At 46.3% G+C, this 16,533-nt stretch overlaps 1 protein-coding gene across 1 annotated transcript; it reads left to right on the top strand.

Moving 5' to 3' along the window:
• The first annotated feature begins 3,834 nt into the window (after positions 1–3,834).
• Positions 3,835–5,133, top strand: LOC104000516 (vignain-like). The gene is made up of 4 exons (XM_065108486.1): positions 3,835–4,279; positions 4,355–4,590; positions 4,664–4,804; positions 4,885–5,133. Exons 1-4 carry the CDS (start codon positions 3,835–3,837, stop codon positions 5,131–5,133), a joined length of 1,071 nt encoding a protein of 356 aa, XP_064964558.1.
• The last annotated feature ends 11,400 nt before the right edge of the window (positions 5,134–16,533 follow it).

The following is a 16,533-nucleotide window of genomic DNA, read 5'->3' as shown; positions in this document are numbered from 1 at the left end:
CACCTCCGATGCATTGATGTGCCGGGCATTTCTAACCACTCTAAGGGGACTAGCACGAGCATGGTTCAGCCGGCTACACCAATCCTCGGGCTCATCCTTCGACCAACTCGCCGAGGAGTTTGAGCAGAACTTTCTTGCCTGTGCGCAACCTAGGCCTTCCATGGCCACCCTGCTCGTGCTATCCCAACATGAAGACGAGTCGCTCTCTCAGTTCGTGGCATGCTTTGCCATTGAGATCCGGGGATTCCCGGGCGCTCACCCCTCTCTTATCATGCTGGCATTTCTGATGGGCTTGAAGCTTTCAAGGTTCTTCTGGTCATTGATCGAGAAGCTGCTAGTAACCATCCCCGAGATGTTCCAACGTGCCAACCAGTACATCGTCGCCGAAGCTCTGGTGGCGGGAAAGTGCATGAACAACAAGAGGCCAAGGGAGAAACAATCCCGGGGAACGACTTCAGCAGCCCTGGTGCAACCCCGCTAGAGGCCCGACTGATAAGAGCTACTACTCCCGAGGCCTCCGCCTCTCCCTCTGAGCACGTTCCATCGGGACTACGGCCATGACACAGAATATTGTCGTAACCTCCAGAATCAAAGCAAGGGCTTCACCCGAAAAGGTCACCTCGGGCGCTATCTCGAGGAACCCCGAGAAGCAACTCCATGTCTTAGGGGACCCATCGAAAGATGCCTTGTCATCCAAAATCTCCCGCCGAAAAGCCACTCGCGACAAGAGGTCCACAGGCTCTCCAGATCGGTTCCCGACCTATGCCTCGCCAGCCCAACTCTTGCCCGAGCCTCTCTAGATCGGTTCCTGACCTACGGCTCGCTAGCCTAGGTCTTGCCATAGGCTCTCCGGATCAGTTCCCGACCTACGGCCCACTGGCCAAACTCTTGCCCGAGCCTCTCCAGATTGATTCTCGACCTGCGGCCCGCCGGACAACTCTTGCCGGAGCCTCTCCAGATCGGTTCCCGACCTGTGGCCCGCTGGCCCAACTCTTGTGGTGGGCCTCGCCAGATCATTTCCCAACCTGCAACCTATCAACAACCCATCAACTCCTCCCCGGGTCGCTCCAGATTGCTCCCGACTGATGACCCGCCAGATTCAATTCGGAGCCGAGCTCACAAACTCGGTTCCTAGATTCAATTTGGAGCCGTGCTCACAAACTCGGTCCCCAGATTCAATTCGGAACCGAGCTCACAAACTCGATCCCCAGATTCAATTCGGAGTTGAGCTCACAACTCGGTCCTCAGATTCAATTCAGAGCCGAGCTCACAACTCAGTCCCTAGACTCAACTCGGAGCCGAGCTCACAACTCGGTCCCCAGATTCAATTCGGAGTCGAGCATACAACTTGGTCCCTAGACTCAATTCGGAGCCGAGATCACAACTCGGTCCCCAGATTAAATTCGGAGCCGAGCTCACAGCTCGGTCCCCAGATTCAATTCAGAGCCGAGCTCAAAATTCGATCCCCAGACTCAATTCAGGGCCAAGCTCACAACTCGGTCCTCAGACTCAATTCGGAGTTGAGCTCACAACTCGATCCCCAGATTCAATTCAGAGCCGAACTCACAGCTCGGTCCCTAGATTCAATTCGGAGCCAAGCTCACAACTCGGTCCCTATACTCAATTTGGAGCCGAACTCACAACTCGGTCCCCAGACTCAATTCGGTGCCGAGCTCACAACTCGGTCCCCAGATTCAATTCGATGCCGAGCTCACAACTTGGTCCCCAGACTCAATTCAGTATCGAGCTCACAACTCGGTCCCCAGATTCAATTCGGAGCCGAGCTCACAACTCGATCCTCAGATTCAATTCGGAGCCGAGCTCACGACTCGGACCCTGGACTCAATTCGGAGCCGAGCTCACGACTCGGTCCCTAGACTCAATTCGAAGCCAAGCTCACGACTCGGTCCCCAGGTTCAATTCGGAGCCAAGCTCGCGACTCGGTCCCCAGATTCTATTCAGAGCCGAGCTCACAACTCAGTCCCCAGGTTCAATTTGGTGCCGAGCTCACAACTCGGTCCCTAGACTCGATACAGAGCCACACATCGGCCATCCAACGCCCGAGTCACATCTCAGCCAAATCCAATGTCCGAGCCACGCACATCGACCATCTAATGCCCGAGTCGCATCTCGACCCAATCCAATGTCCGAGCCACGCACATCGGCCATCCAACGCCCGAGTCACATCTCGGCCAAATCCAACGTCCAAGCCACGTACATCGGCCATCCAACACCCGAGTCGCATCTCGGCCAAATCCAACGTCCGAGCCACGCACATTGGCCATCTAATGCCTGAGTAGCATCTCAGCCAAAATCCATCGTCCGAACCACGCACATTGGCCATCCAACGCCCGAGTCGCATCTCGGCCCAATCCAGCGTCCGAGCCACGCACATCGGCCATCCAACGCCCGAGTCGCATCTTGGCCAAATCCAGCTTCCGAGCCACGCACATCAGCCATCCAACGCCCGAGTCGCATCTCGGCCAAATCTTGCATCCGAGCCACGCACCTCGGCCATCCAATGCCCGAGTCGCATCTCGGCCAAAACCAGCGTCCGAGCCACGCACATCGGCCATCCAACGCCCGAGCCACGCATCTCGACCAATCCAATGCCCGAGCTGTGCCTCAGCGCACCTTGGCCAAATCCAACGTCCGAGCCACGCACATCAGCCATCCAACGCCCGAGCCACGCATCTCGGCCAATCCAATGTCCGAGCCACGCCTCAGCGCGCCTCGACCAAATCCAGTGTCCGAGCCATGCACCTCGGCCATCCAATGCTCGAGCCACGCATCTCGGCCAATCCAACCTCGCCGCGCAGGCCTCACCTCGCCGGTTTCGACGCTTCGATTTCGCCTCGACAGGCCCCTATTGTTTGACCAGTAGGGTCAGTCCTGTTCGAATCACGAGGCACCACCCCTATAAAACACCCCCCCGACGAGTCAATCCAGCCTTGCCATGCAGGTCTCACCTCGCCGGTTTCGACGCTTCGGTTTCGCCTCGACAGGCCCCTACTGTTCGACCAGTAGGGTCAGTCCTGCTCAAATCACAGGGCACCGCTCCTCTAAAACTCCCCCTCGACGAGTCAATCCAGCCTTGCCGTGCAGGTCTCACCTCATCGGTTTCGATGCTTCAGTTTTGCCTTGACAGACCCCTACTGATCGACCAGCAGGGTCAGAGTCCTGTCCGAATCACAGGGCACCGCCCCTCTAAAACGCCCCCCGACGAGTCAATCCAGCCTCGCCGTGCAGGGCTCGCATCGCCAGTTTCAACGCTTCAGTTTCACCTCGACAGGCTCCTACCGTTCGACCAGCAGGGTCAGTCCTACTCGGATCACAGGGCACTGCCTCCCTAAATTACCCCCGACAAATCAATTCGTTCCTCCCACAAAAAGCTATTATTAGAGCCTTACCTATCGAGTTAATCTTTAGTCTTATTTATGCTACATTTTGATCAATATAATTCATCGAGTTATATGATGCTTCATAATATCCATCTCTTTCCCTAATCAAACGCTAATTGCGATTTGGATATGCAACCTCACAGTTCCCATTTCTATAGGACGACACACACTTCTCCCATATTGGCTTGGAAGCTTCTGCCCGAACCCATGCACATCAAGCTACCCGAAGAGGAAACCTTTTTCGACGTATGCATGCATGCATGGGATAAGAAGATGACAATAACAGTTACGTAAAAGTGAGCCTCTCCCATGACCATGCCCTAATCTCCTAACCGCCCAGTCGTCATGCTTCACTCCCAACATCTCTATAGATACCTCCTCCGATCCCTAACACCACCTCCATCCTGTGTTTGGTTTCTCCTCGTTCACCACCATGAGAAGAGCATTCTTGTTTGCTGCCGTTCTCGTTGCGTTGGCCTTCGCAATGGCCACGAGCATTCCCATCACTGGGGATGACATCGCGTCGGAGGAGAATCTCTGGGACTTGTACGAGAGGTGGCAGAGCCACCATGGCGTGTCACGCAGCGTCGACGAGAAGCGCATCCGCTTTGATGTTTTTAAAGAGAACGCTAACTACGTGTTCGCGTCCAACAAGATAGCCAAGCCTTACAAGCTTAGCCTCAACAAGTTCGGCGACATGGCGAGGGAGGAGTTCAAGAGGACGTACGCAGGGACGAGGATTCGTCGCCGCAGCACTCTCAGAGGAAGCGCGAGCCTCAAAGGGTACTTCTTATACAAGAACGTCACCAATGTAACTCCTACCGTCGATTGGAGGCAGAAGGGTGCCGTCACTGCTATCAAAGACCAAGGCAAATGCGGTGAGCTCGAAATATTTTATTTTTTGTTGATGTGCTCGATCGCAATAAATGAAAATTTAGTATCAAATATTGCAGGAAGTTGCTGGGCCTTCTCGACAGTAGTTTCGGTGGAGGGAATAAACCAGATCAGAACCAACGAGCTTATCTCCTTGTCAGAGCAACAACTGGTGGATTGCGACACCAACACCAACAAAGGGTGCGATGGAGGTATGATGGATGATGCATTCGACTTCATCGAAAGAAATGGAGGGATCACAACAGAGGAAAACTATCCTTATGTAGCTCGACAAGAAAAATGCAAAGTAAAAGGAGTTACATGTTAATTTGCTTAGTTGTAGTCATTATCTTCTTCGTAAACTCTATACATATCATTGTTATTTATAGGAGAGATCTCCTGCGGTTGTGATCGATGGATATGAGGACGTTCCCGTCAACGACGAGGATGCGTTGTCGAGAGCAGTGGCGAACCAACCTGTATCAGTAGCAATCGAAGCAAGCGGTCAGGACTTCCAGTTCTACTCCGAGGTATGCACAACTCTCATCCATGCTTCTCTTTTGATGTAAACAGGTTTCAAAGACTACACTTTTCTGCTGCTTTGGTTTAGGGGGTCTTCACAGGGAGCTGTGGAACGGAGTTGGATCATGGAGTGGCCATCGTAGGCTATGGGACATCTGAGGATGGGATGAAGTACTGGATAGTGAAGAACTCATGGGGACCAGAGTGGGGCGAAGAGGGCTACGTGAGGATGCAGCGTGGGATCTCGGCCAGCGAGGGGCTGTGTGGTATCGCCATGGAAGCTTCTTATCCTCTTAAGACATCTCCAAATCCAGTGCAGAAGAAGCTGCATCTTTGATGAGGGCTGAAAGCTGATTGCTGCTGCCAAAAGAAGATTATGTAGCTGCTTTGATCATTCACCTTTATGCAGAACTTTCGAAGGCTTTACACTGTATTCTTTAATGCTACAACCACTTATCATGTTGCAGGATACCACATTACTATATGAAATAAGATAAGAATATGAAATTAATGATGATTTGAATGTTCAATACTTGCTCGAGCTTTCTGAGCCACTTCTAGCAGATTCTTTTGGTCCAAGACGAACAGATACTTGTAGAGTAGATAACTGAGAGAGGCAGCTGAAATAAAAGGTGTAATCACAAGTAGAAGAATAATTGTAGAAACAAAATCTACACTTTGAAACACTTTGTGTTCGGGTTGGGGGGTTGGCTCTTGGGCGTCTGCTTTATCTTTGTGATCGACTTGAGATGGGACTTGAGTCGTCCTGCCTACGTCGTGTTTCTGCATGACTGGTCGATGTGGAGAGGGTACTATGACCTTTGGCGTCCAATCAATGCTAACCATAGCAACATTGTCCTAGTCACCACAAGCAGTGGTGCTACACAACCATCACACTCATCGATTCTATTGTAGTCATTGTTGCTACTGCAAGCATCGGCTCTGCTGTCATCACTTATGACTAAGGCATGTCAGCCATTGTCAATTGTCATAATCTATAGTGCTTTCGTTGCATACAAAGTAGTTACCTACGACTAAGTTGACAATTGTTGAAGGTTACCACCCTCAACAATATTGTTGTTGATAATAAGTTGTCAATAGTGATCCATCGATCAATCACGATGAACCTCGCATCGTCTACAAGGTAATATGACGAATTAGATAGAAAACAGATCACGATACAAATAGATTGTTCAAACATTATAAATCAAAATCGAATAATATTTTTTCACAAGTGAATAGTACCAATAAACAAATTTAAATACAAAACATATCTAAAATACTTTTATGATCTAAAGTATTTGATTTCAAAACATGGCTCTGATATCAATTGTAAGCATAAAAACTATAATATACTACTATTATACGAAAAACTTTAATACTAGAAAATAAAATCAAATAACGATAGATCAAATATACAATGCGTATCTTTTTAATGCTATTTAGAAAGTTTTTATATGATTTGTAGGTATATCATCATCGGAGCTAAAAGCTATAGCGATGACGATTTATAAGGAGAACTATACTCGTCATATCTTCTCTTCCTATCATTCACATGATCGCTATGAGTGATGGATTAAGTGTTGAAAAATCTAGGGGTGACATCATATGCGTAGCGGTAGAAAATAAAATAAAAATTCTAAATTTCTCAATAAGAGATTGGTGCGCAAAAACTCATGATACAGAAAACCACTTGTGAGACATTTGTGTTATATAGGGAGATCGTATATCCCTGAATCCATATAGATTTGTTGGAGAGGATGAAGGAGGTTAACCGTGCTCCTCTATAGCGATGATCTACATAGCAGGGCTGCGATGACGCTCCTCAAATCTCCAAGCCTGCTATCTGAGAAAGAGAAATAGGAGGTGGCTACCTGAGAAGCCCAAGCTTATGGGCATTTAGTTCTCTCATATTTATAGAGGCCCCCAATTAACCCTAATGGATCTTGCCCTATTTAGTATTGGATCTCCATCCAATTACCCAAGCCTCTTAAATTAGTGGGTCTATACCCAGTAATCTCTTATTGGATCTTATTGGATCTCATCTATTGGATCCAATAATTTATGGGCTTATTGGATAACCTATAAGATAGGAGCTCCAATGAATATCTCATATCCGAACCTCTACTCGTCGTAACACATACCATATATGTATGACCCTCTAGGCCCAATATCGAGCTGACCGTGAGTCATACCTATCAGAACTCTTTCTAGCTTAGTGAATTATTATCTCCATAATAACTCACTCGACTCATCGATTGTAGACATACTAGGCCACTACACCGTAGTCCCCAAACGATACAAGGGAATCCAATCCTTTGGACATATCTATCCTCGGTTATCATGTACCTATAGTCCCTCATCCATTTAATATTCCAAAGATCATATAGCAGATATATCAAGCATAGTGCTATCAGACCCATACGATTTCTCCTCGAGTCTCGCTCTAATCGGATTCTCTCGGAGAACTCTTTCTCTCTCAATCTGAATGACCTTGGCTAAGGATTTGTCTGAGCAAGAATACATCGGATATTCCTCTCATAATACTGAGAGCGGATGATCCTTTATCGACACTTAATAGCCCTCACAAAGTTGACTGCCACTCCCGATAACCAATTGTATTATATTTGAAACTTCTAAACCTATAAGTCCGGAATCAAAGAGTGGAGTATTCATACAGGACATCCTTGGTACCTCAAGTCTAAGGACTAAATGTTAGGATCAACCCTTTCATCCCACTTAATTAATCAGAACCAGATGAAGTAGGCTCCTCGCTACCCAACATGACTTCCAAATCTGTGATGAACTTCTTCACCCAGACTCCCTCCTTTGCTGCATATGATGCAACAATGTACTCCGCCTCTGTGGTCGAGTCAGTAGTAGTATCTTGCTTAGAACTCTTCTAGTACACTGCTCCTCCATTCAAGGTGTACACATACCCCAAATTCGACTTGCTTATCATCGACATCAGTATGAAAACTTGAGTCTGTGTAGCCTTCAACCTTAAGGCTACTACCTCCATATACTAATAAAAGATCCTTAGTCCTTCTCAAGTACTTAAGGATACACTTTACTACTTTCCAATGCTCCAAGCCTGGATCCGCCTGATACCTGCTCGTGACACTTAGAGCATGTACTATATCAGGCCTAGTACATAGCATGGCATACATGATAGACCCTATTGCTGAGTCATAAGGTATCATATCCATGTTCGTCCTTTCTTTTGGAGTCTTTGGGGACATACTCGTAGAAAGCGATATCCCATGTCCCATCGGTATGAGACCTCTCTTGGAATTTTCCATGCCAAACCTTTTGACAATAGTTTCTATATACTTGGACTGGGACAAGCCAAGCATCCTCTTGGATCTATCTCTATAGATTCTAATCCCCAAGATATAGGATGCTTCCCCTAAGTCCTTCATGGAGAAGTGTCTAGATAACCAAGTCTTTATTGTGGATAGCATTCCTAAGTCATTCCCAATGATCAGGATGCCATCCACATATAATACCAAAAAGGTGATAGCGCTCCCACTTACCTTCTTGTACATACAAGGCTCATCTTCGTTCTTAACGAAATCATAAGATCTGATTGCCTCATCAAATCTTATGTTCCAACTTCGGGAAGCTTGCTTTAGTCCATAAATGGATCTAAGCAACCTACACACCTTATCTGGGCAGTTTTTGAACGTGAATCCCTCAGGTTGCATCATATACACCTCCTCCTCGAGGTTCCCATTGAGGAATGTGGTTTTCACATCCATCTGCCAGATCTCATAATTATAGTGTGCTGCAATAGCCAATAGAATTCTGATGGATTTTAGCATTACTATGGTTTCGTCGTAGTCAACACCTTGCCTTTAACGATACCCCTTAACTACTAGCTTTGCTTTATAGGTCTCTACCTTTCCATCTACTCCGATCTTTTTCTTAAAGGTCCACTTGCAACCGATGGGTACAATACCTTCGAGCGCATCAACTAGGTTCCAAACCTTATTGGAGTGAATAGAATCCATCTCCTTCTTGCCACTTCCCGGAGTCTATACTCATAATAGCCTCCTCGTAGGTCTGAGGATCAATCCCTGGCTAGGGTTATTCGGGTTGAGAGAGAAAGAGTTATCTAGGAGAATCCGATTAGAGCGAGACTCGAGTAGAAACCGTATAGGTCTGACAACAATATGCTCAATATATGGTCTCTGGGATATTAGATGGATGAGGGACTATAAGTACACGGTAACTGAGGACATATAGGTGCAATGGATTGGATTCCCCTGTATCGTCTGGGGACTACGGCATAGTGGCCTAGTACGTCCGTAGTCGATGAGTTAAGTGAATTATTACAGAGATAATAATTCACTGAGTTAGAAGGTGTTCTGATAGGTATGACTCACGGTCAGCTCGATATTGGGCCTAGAGGGTCACACACATATGGTAGACATTGTGATGAGTAGAGGTTCGGATATGAGATATCCAACAGAGCCCTTGTCTTATTGGATGCAGATCTAATACCCACTAGGGGAGGACCCATTAGGGTTTGATAGGGGACCTCTATAAATAGGAGGGATTCACAGCCTCATAGGCTAGAGCCTTTGCTTGCCTTTTCTATTCTCCTCTCCCTCTCCACCTCAGAGCAGGCTTGGAGTTTTGAGGAGCGTCGTCGCAACCCTACTGTGTGGATCACCGCTAGAGAGGAGGACGCTTGACCTCCTTCACCCTCTCCTAAGGATCTGCAAGGAAATAGGGATATACGATCTCCCTAGGTAACACAATCTACTCTATACGTAGTTTTAAGTTTCGCGGATTTTGCGCACCAATCTTCGCACCACGACGAACATCTCTTTGGGAATCGAGGATTTTGTTTTCTTGTTCTTCCGTTGTGCATACGATGTTGCCCCCAAGATTTCCCAACAGTGGTATCAGGGCCAGGTTGTTCGTGCGAATGATTGATTTTGAACTGCGTGTGTTGTGTTTAGGAAGAATTTTGACGTCAAAATCGTTGACGCAAAAACAAGGAAGGGCAGTAATAGTTGCTGCCCTCGATCTACGTGCGTGCAGTGCAGCCGAAGGCGGGCAGCACAGGGGCTGCGTCTGCAGCAGCCGGCCGGCGGCTTGCTTGCAGTAGGCTTGCCTCCGGCGGGGCTGGCAGCTCGCGGGCAGAGGCGCCTGCGGCCGCTTCTCCCGCAGGGTGAGGCGCCATAGGGCAGCGGCGCCTGCCTCCACTGCTCCCGCGGGCGAAACCACCTGTAGCGACAGCGCCGCCAACGGGCGTACCGCCTGCAGGCGAGGGCAGCGCCCTCGCCCCGTCGCACAGGCCACCGCCAGTAGGGTGGCGGCGGCGGCAGCAGTAAGAGGGAATTAGGGTTTTGGGCAAAAAGATAGTTTTGCCCCTGTGAATTTGAGAAATTCAAGTTTCTATCTTTTGTCCAAATTATGAAAATACCCCTATGAATTTAGAAATTCCCTATATATCCCTGATTTCATAAAATACTAATTAATTAAAAGGTTTAGTTGATTATTATTTTTTATTATTATCTAGTAGTCCTACATGATGATGATTATTTATACATATGATGTATGATGTGTGGACGGATGATCATGGACCGTGTGATGTGTGTACTTGTGATTATTATTATTGAGGTCTGCGAGCCTCCATTATATTTCTCGGTTATTGTTGGGCCTGCATGCCTATGAATAAGTTGTAATCATATGAGGAGGCGCAGCGGGAGCGTGGATGCGATAGCGGGACCCACGAGATGGACGATCACAGGGCATGGAGATGCACTGTTGCATACATAGATCTTGATGTGAGTGATTAGGCCTACTGGCTCGGGCCTAATCACATTAGGTTGTGGTCCATGATCATCTGGTGTGATTGCTTATACACATACTAGATATGTATATATATTTGCATGCGATGTAGATATATATTAAATATATATATATATGTGTGACATGTCATATTAGGAGACCAAATCATAAGAAACATCTCTCTCGATAATATTAAGTCGGTAAACGTGAGGCAATTAGATTGACCCACGTGGCCTTCCATCGTTATAAGTAGAAACCGATTCCCGATGTAGGTTGAGTTGGTCGAGTCCATCGAGACTCACCTATATCACGATTCGCTATCTTACTTACGACATAGAGATGTCACCGGTGACCTGAGGGCATGGCATGCTTGGTCGAGTCCCTCAAGGGTATATCATCAAATCAGACTCATATTGTAACGAAGGTGTTGACTTAACCGAGCATCATGGTTGGTCGAGTCCCTCGAGGCCATGGTGATTCGGAGGCCGAACAGGACGGGAATCACAAGGAGTTGTGATCGGCAATAGTTGCCTACCTTTTAGGCTTAGTGTGATTGGTCGAGTCCCTCGAGGTTACACTAAGACGCCGATTGGATCCTGATCCCCACTAGAAGTCTGTCGGAGACTTCCATTTCATGTGCTGAGGGTGTCGCGTGACTCGTTAGTAAAATAGTGGGAGCATATTAAGATAGAAGTCCATATCTTGATAGTTTATTTCTTGCAAAATCTGTATGTTATTCATTTCTGCTGCATCTTTATTTTCAGAAAATGTCACTTTCAAATCCCTTACGTGGCATACTTGATGTCAACTGCCTCACTGGTCCAAATTATACGGATTGGCTTCATAACCTGAGAATTATTCTCACAGCGGAGAAAATCGTGTACGTCCTTGATACAGTGATGCCTACGCCCGAAGAAGGGGCAAGCGAGGATGAGATCGCTCGCTACGTGAAGTACATTGATGACTCCACTCTTGCTCAGTGCTATATATTGGGCTCTATGACTCCTGAGTTACAGAGACAACATGAAAAAATGGATGCCAGATCCATTCTCCTACATGTCCGTAAATTGTTTGAGGAACAGGGAAGGACTTAGCGATATGAGATATCCAAGAGCCTCTTCCGCACTAAGATGACTGAGGGGACACCGATTCAGAACTATGTCCTAAAGATGATTGAGTGGATAGAGAAACTCATAGGTCTAGGAATGGTCCTAGAGGATAACTTGTGTGTGGACATTGTGCTTCAGTCCCTACCAGATTCCTTTTCACAGTTCATAATGAATTTTAATATGAACAAGCTTGAGGTGACTCTCCCAGAGCTCCTCAATATGTTGAGGGAGGCAGAGAGTACTATTAAGAAAGAGAAGCCAGTTCTCTACACTGGTGAGACCAGAAAGAAAAGGAAAGCAGAAAGGCCCCTTAAGAAGGGAAAGGGCAAGGGCAGACCAGGTAAAGCAAAGGTTGCTAAGAAAGACCTAGCAAAGGACAAAGGCCAGTGCTTCCACTGTAGTAAAGATAGGCACTGGAAGAGGAACTGCAAAGAGTACCTTGCAGATAGGGCGAAATAGAAGCTTGGAGAAGCTTCAGGTATATTCATGATCAATCTCTAATTGTCAGATTTTTATGATAGTGCATTGGTATTGGATACCAGTATTACTTATCACATCTACAATTTATTGTAAATTCTAGCAAAGCCGAGGGGAGATTGGCGAGAGGAATATTGCATAAAGGTTTGTTTATGCAAGACACGACTCCACATATCATGAATGTAAGTGTCTAAGAGGAAACGAGTTGAGGTGAACAGTGCATACCTATGACATTGTAGGCTAGGTCATATCCACGAGGGAATGATTCAAAAGTTGCTAAATGATGGATATCTAGATCCATTCGACTATGTGTCATATGCAACTTGCGAGCCTTGCCTTCGTGGAAAACAAACCAACTCTCCATTTAGTGGAACTGGAGAGAGAGCCACTGAGCTGTTGGAACTCATACATAGTGATGTATGTGGACCCATATCAACTCATGCCATTGGTGGTTACTCCTACTTCATTACCTTTACTGATGATTTCTCAAGGTATAGATATGTGTACTTAATGAAGTACAAGTCCGAGGCCTTTGAGAAATTCAGAGAGTATAAGAATGAGGTGGAAACCAGACTGGAAAGAGTATCAAAACTCTACGATTAGATTGAGGAGGTGAGTACTTAAGTACAGAGTTTACTCAGTTCCTCAAGGACCATGGGATATTATCCCAATGGACACCTCCTTATACACCTCAGCTCAATGGTGTTTCTGAAAGGAGAAATCGTACGCTATTATACATGGTACGGTCCATGATGAGTTTCGCTGACCTACCCATCTTATTATAGGGATATGCCCTAGAGACCACAACTTACCTTCTGAAAAGAGTTCCAACTAAGTCGGTAGTGTCTACACCATATGAGATATGGAAAGGGAAGAAGCTTGATTTTAAGATTGTTAAGATTTGGGGTTGCCCTGCCCACGTTAAAAGACACAACCCTGATAAGTTAGAATCAAGGACAGAGCGATGCAAATTTGTGGGATACCCCAAGGAAACTTGTGGGTATTATTTCTATCATCTCGAGGACCAAAAGATCTTTGTAGCTAAGAGAGCAGTGTTCCTTGAGAAGGAACATATTCTTGACGGAGATAGTGGGAGAATGATAGAGTTGAGCAAGGTTGGAGAACCAAGCTCAAGCACCACTCTACAGCTTTACGTAGAGTCTGTTCAGGTACCTAATACACAAGTTTCAACTTTACGCAGGTCTGATAGAGTATCCCATCCTCCTGAGAGATATGTGAGATATATTAGAGGAGATGATGTTGAGGATATTGATCCTCAGACCTACGAGGAGGCTATTATGAGTATAGACTCCGGGAAGTGGCAAGAAGCCATGAATTCTGAGATGGATTCTATGTACTCCAGTAAGGTTTGGAACCTAGTTGATGCGCCCGAAGGTATTGTACCCATTAGTTGCAAGTGGATATTTAAGAAAAAGATCGGAGTAGATGGAAAGGTAGAGACCTATAAAGCAAGGCTAGTGGCTAAAGGGTATCGTCAAAGGCAAGGTGTTGACTACGACGAAACCTTCTCACCCGTAGCAATGCTAAAATCCATCAGAATTCTATTGGCTATTGTAGCACACTATGATTATGAGATCTGGTAGATAGATGTGAAAACTGCATTCCTCAATGGGAACCTCGAGGAGGAGGTGTATATGATGCAACCTGAGGGATTCGTGTCCAAGAACTGCCCAGATAAGGTGTGTAGGTTGCTTAGATCCATTTATGGACTAAAGCAAGCTTCTCGAAGTTGGAACATAAGATTTGATGAGGCAATCAGATCTTATGACTTCGTTAAGAACGAAGATGAGCCTTGTGTGTACAGGAAGGTAAGTGGGAGCGCTATCACCTTTTTGGTGTTATATGTGGATGACACCCTCATCATTGGGAACGACGTAGGAATGCTATCCACAGTAAAGGCTTGGTTATCTAGACACTTCTCCATGAAGGACTTAGGGGAAGCATCCTATATCTTGGGGATTATAATCTATAGAGATAGATCTAAGAGGATGCTTGGCTTGTCCCAGTCCAGGTACATAGAAACCATTGTCAAAGGTTTGACATGGAAAATTCCAAGAGATGTCTCATACCGATGAGACATAGGATATCGCTTTCTACGAGTATGTCCCCAAAGACTCCAGAAGAAAGGGCGAACATGAATATGATACCTTATGCCTCAATAATAGGGTCTATCATGTATGCCATGCTATGTACTAGGCCTGATATAGCGCATGCTCTGAGTGTCACGAGCAGGTATCAGGCAGATCCAGGCTTGGAGCATTGGAAAGCAGTAAAGTGTATCCTTAAGTACTTGAGAAGGACTAAGGATCTTTTACTAGTATATGGAGGTAATAGCCTTAAGGTTGAAGGCTACATTGACTCAAGTTTTCAGTCTGATGTCGATAATAGCAAGTCGAATTCAGGATATGTGTACAAAATTGAATAGAGGAGCAGTGTGTTGGAAGAGTTCCAAGTAAGATACTACTACTGACTCGACCACAGAGGCGGAGTACATTGCTGAATCAGATGCAGCAAAAGAGGGAGTTTGGGTGAAGAAGTTCATCACAGATTTGAGAGTCGTGCCGAGTAGCGAGGAGCCGACTTCCTGATATTGCGACAACTATGGGGCGATTACTCAAATAAGGGAACCCCGGTCTCATCAGAAGTGTTCTGAGGAGGTTCCAACTTATCAGAGAGATCGTAACCCGAGGAGATGTAGCAGTGGAAAGAGTTCCATTCGAAGGTAATATTACAGATCCACTGACAAAGCCGTTGTCTCAGATTGTCTTTGAGCGTCATAAAGGCCTGATGGGGATAAGACACATAGGTGATTGGCTTTAGGTCAAGTGGGAGATTGCTAGTCATAGGTGCCCAGCAAGCCAATCATGTGAGTGATGGCACGTGTGACTTGATACATAATCTTTTTGCTTATTATATTTTGGCGTATATCACTTTATAACTATTGCATATATGCATATATATATTGTGATGTCCTTGGATTTGTGCAATGGGAATCGGATCGTGATGAGATCACGATAATGAGATCGATTCACCTTTAAACATATATCCTAAATAATCCCGGTCATAGGTTACTCGAGAGGGACATCGTGATAACCGGACAGACTGATGTGCTGTATACCCATCCATATGATGGATGCAGCTGGTCTCATAGCTGCTCGTGTAGGGACACTAGGGATACAATACAGGTGCTCATTGGAGAATTAGTTCACTGATTGATCCGCTTACGGAATGCTGGATGGTTGATGATGCCTTATTGTCAGACAGTGATTCCGTAGTCCTAGTGGTATATCTGGTCCTTAGACTTGAGACACCAAGGATGTCCTGTATGAGTGCTCCACTCTTTGATACCAGACATATAGGTTTGGCTGTCCCAAATCTAGTACAGCTGGTCATTGGGAGTGGTAGTCGACCTTAAGAGGGCTATTGAGTGTCGATAGAGGATCATCCACTCTCAGCGTCATAAGAGGAATATCCCATATGTTCTTGCTCAGACAAATCCCTGGCTAGGGTCATTCGGGTTGAGAGAGAAAAAGTTCTCCGGGAGAATCCGATTAGAGCGAGACTCGAGTAGAAACCGTATGGGTCTGACAGCACCATACTCGATATACGGTCTCTGGGGTATTAGATGGATGAGGGACTATAGGTACACGGTAACTGAGGACAGACAGGTCCAATGGATTGGATTACCCTGTATCGTCTGGGGACTACGGCGTAGTGGCCTAGTACGTCCGTAGTCGATGAGTCAAGTGAATTATTACAGAGATAATAATTCACTAAGTTAGAAGGAGTTCTGACAGTTATGACTCACGACCAACTCGATATTGGGCCTAGAGGGTCACACACATATGGTAGGCATTGCGATGAGTAGAGGTTCGGATATGAGATATCCGATGGAGCCCTTGTCTTATTGGATGCAGATCCAATACCCACTAGGGGAGGACCCATTAGGGTTTGACAGGGGACCTCTATAAATAGGAGGGATTCAGAGCCTCATAGGCTAGAGCCTTTGCTTGCCTTTCCTATTCTCCTCTCCCTCTCTACCTCAGAGCAGGCCTGGAGTTTTGAGGAGCATCGTCGCAACCCTGCTGTGTGGATCACCGCTAGAGAGGAGGACGCTTGACCTCCTTCACCCTCTCCTAAGGATCTGCAAGGAAACATGGATATACAATCTCCCTAGGTAACACAATCTACTCTATACGCAGTTTTAAGTTTCGTGGATTTTGCGCACCAATCTTCGTACGACGACGAACATCTCTTTGGGAATCGAGGATTTTGTTTTCTTGTTCTTCCGCTGCGCATATGATGTCGCCCCCAAGATTTCCCAA

Source organism: Musa acuminata, chromosome BXJ1-2 (assembly GCF_036884655.1).
Source record: "Musa acuminata AAA Group cultivar baxijiao chromosome BXJ1-2, Cavendish_Baxijiao_AAA, whole genome shotgun sequence".
NCBI classification, from domain to species: domain Eukaryota; kingdom Viridiplantae; phylum Streptophyta; class Magnoliopsida; order Zingiberales; family Musaceae; genus Musa; species Musa acuminata.
Note: the sequence above shows the minus strand (reverse complement) of the source record. Positions and strands in the feature narration are given on the sequence as shown.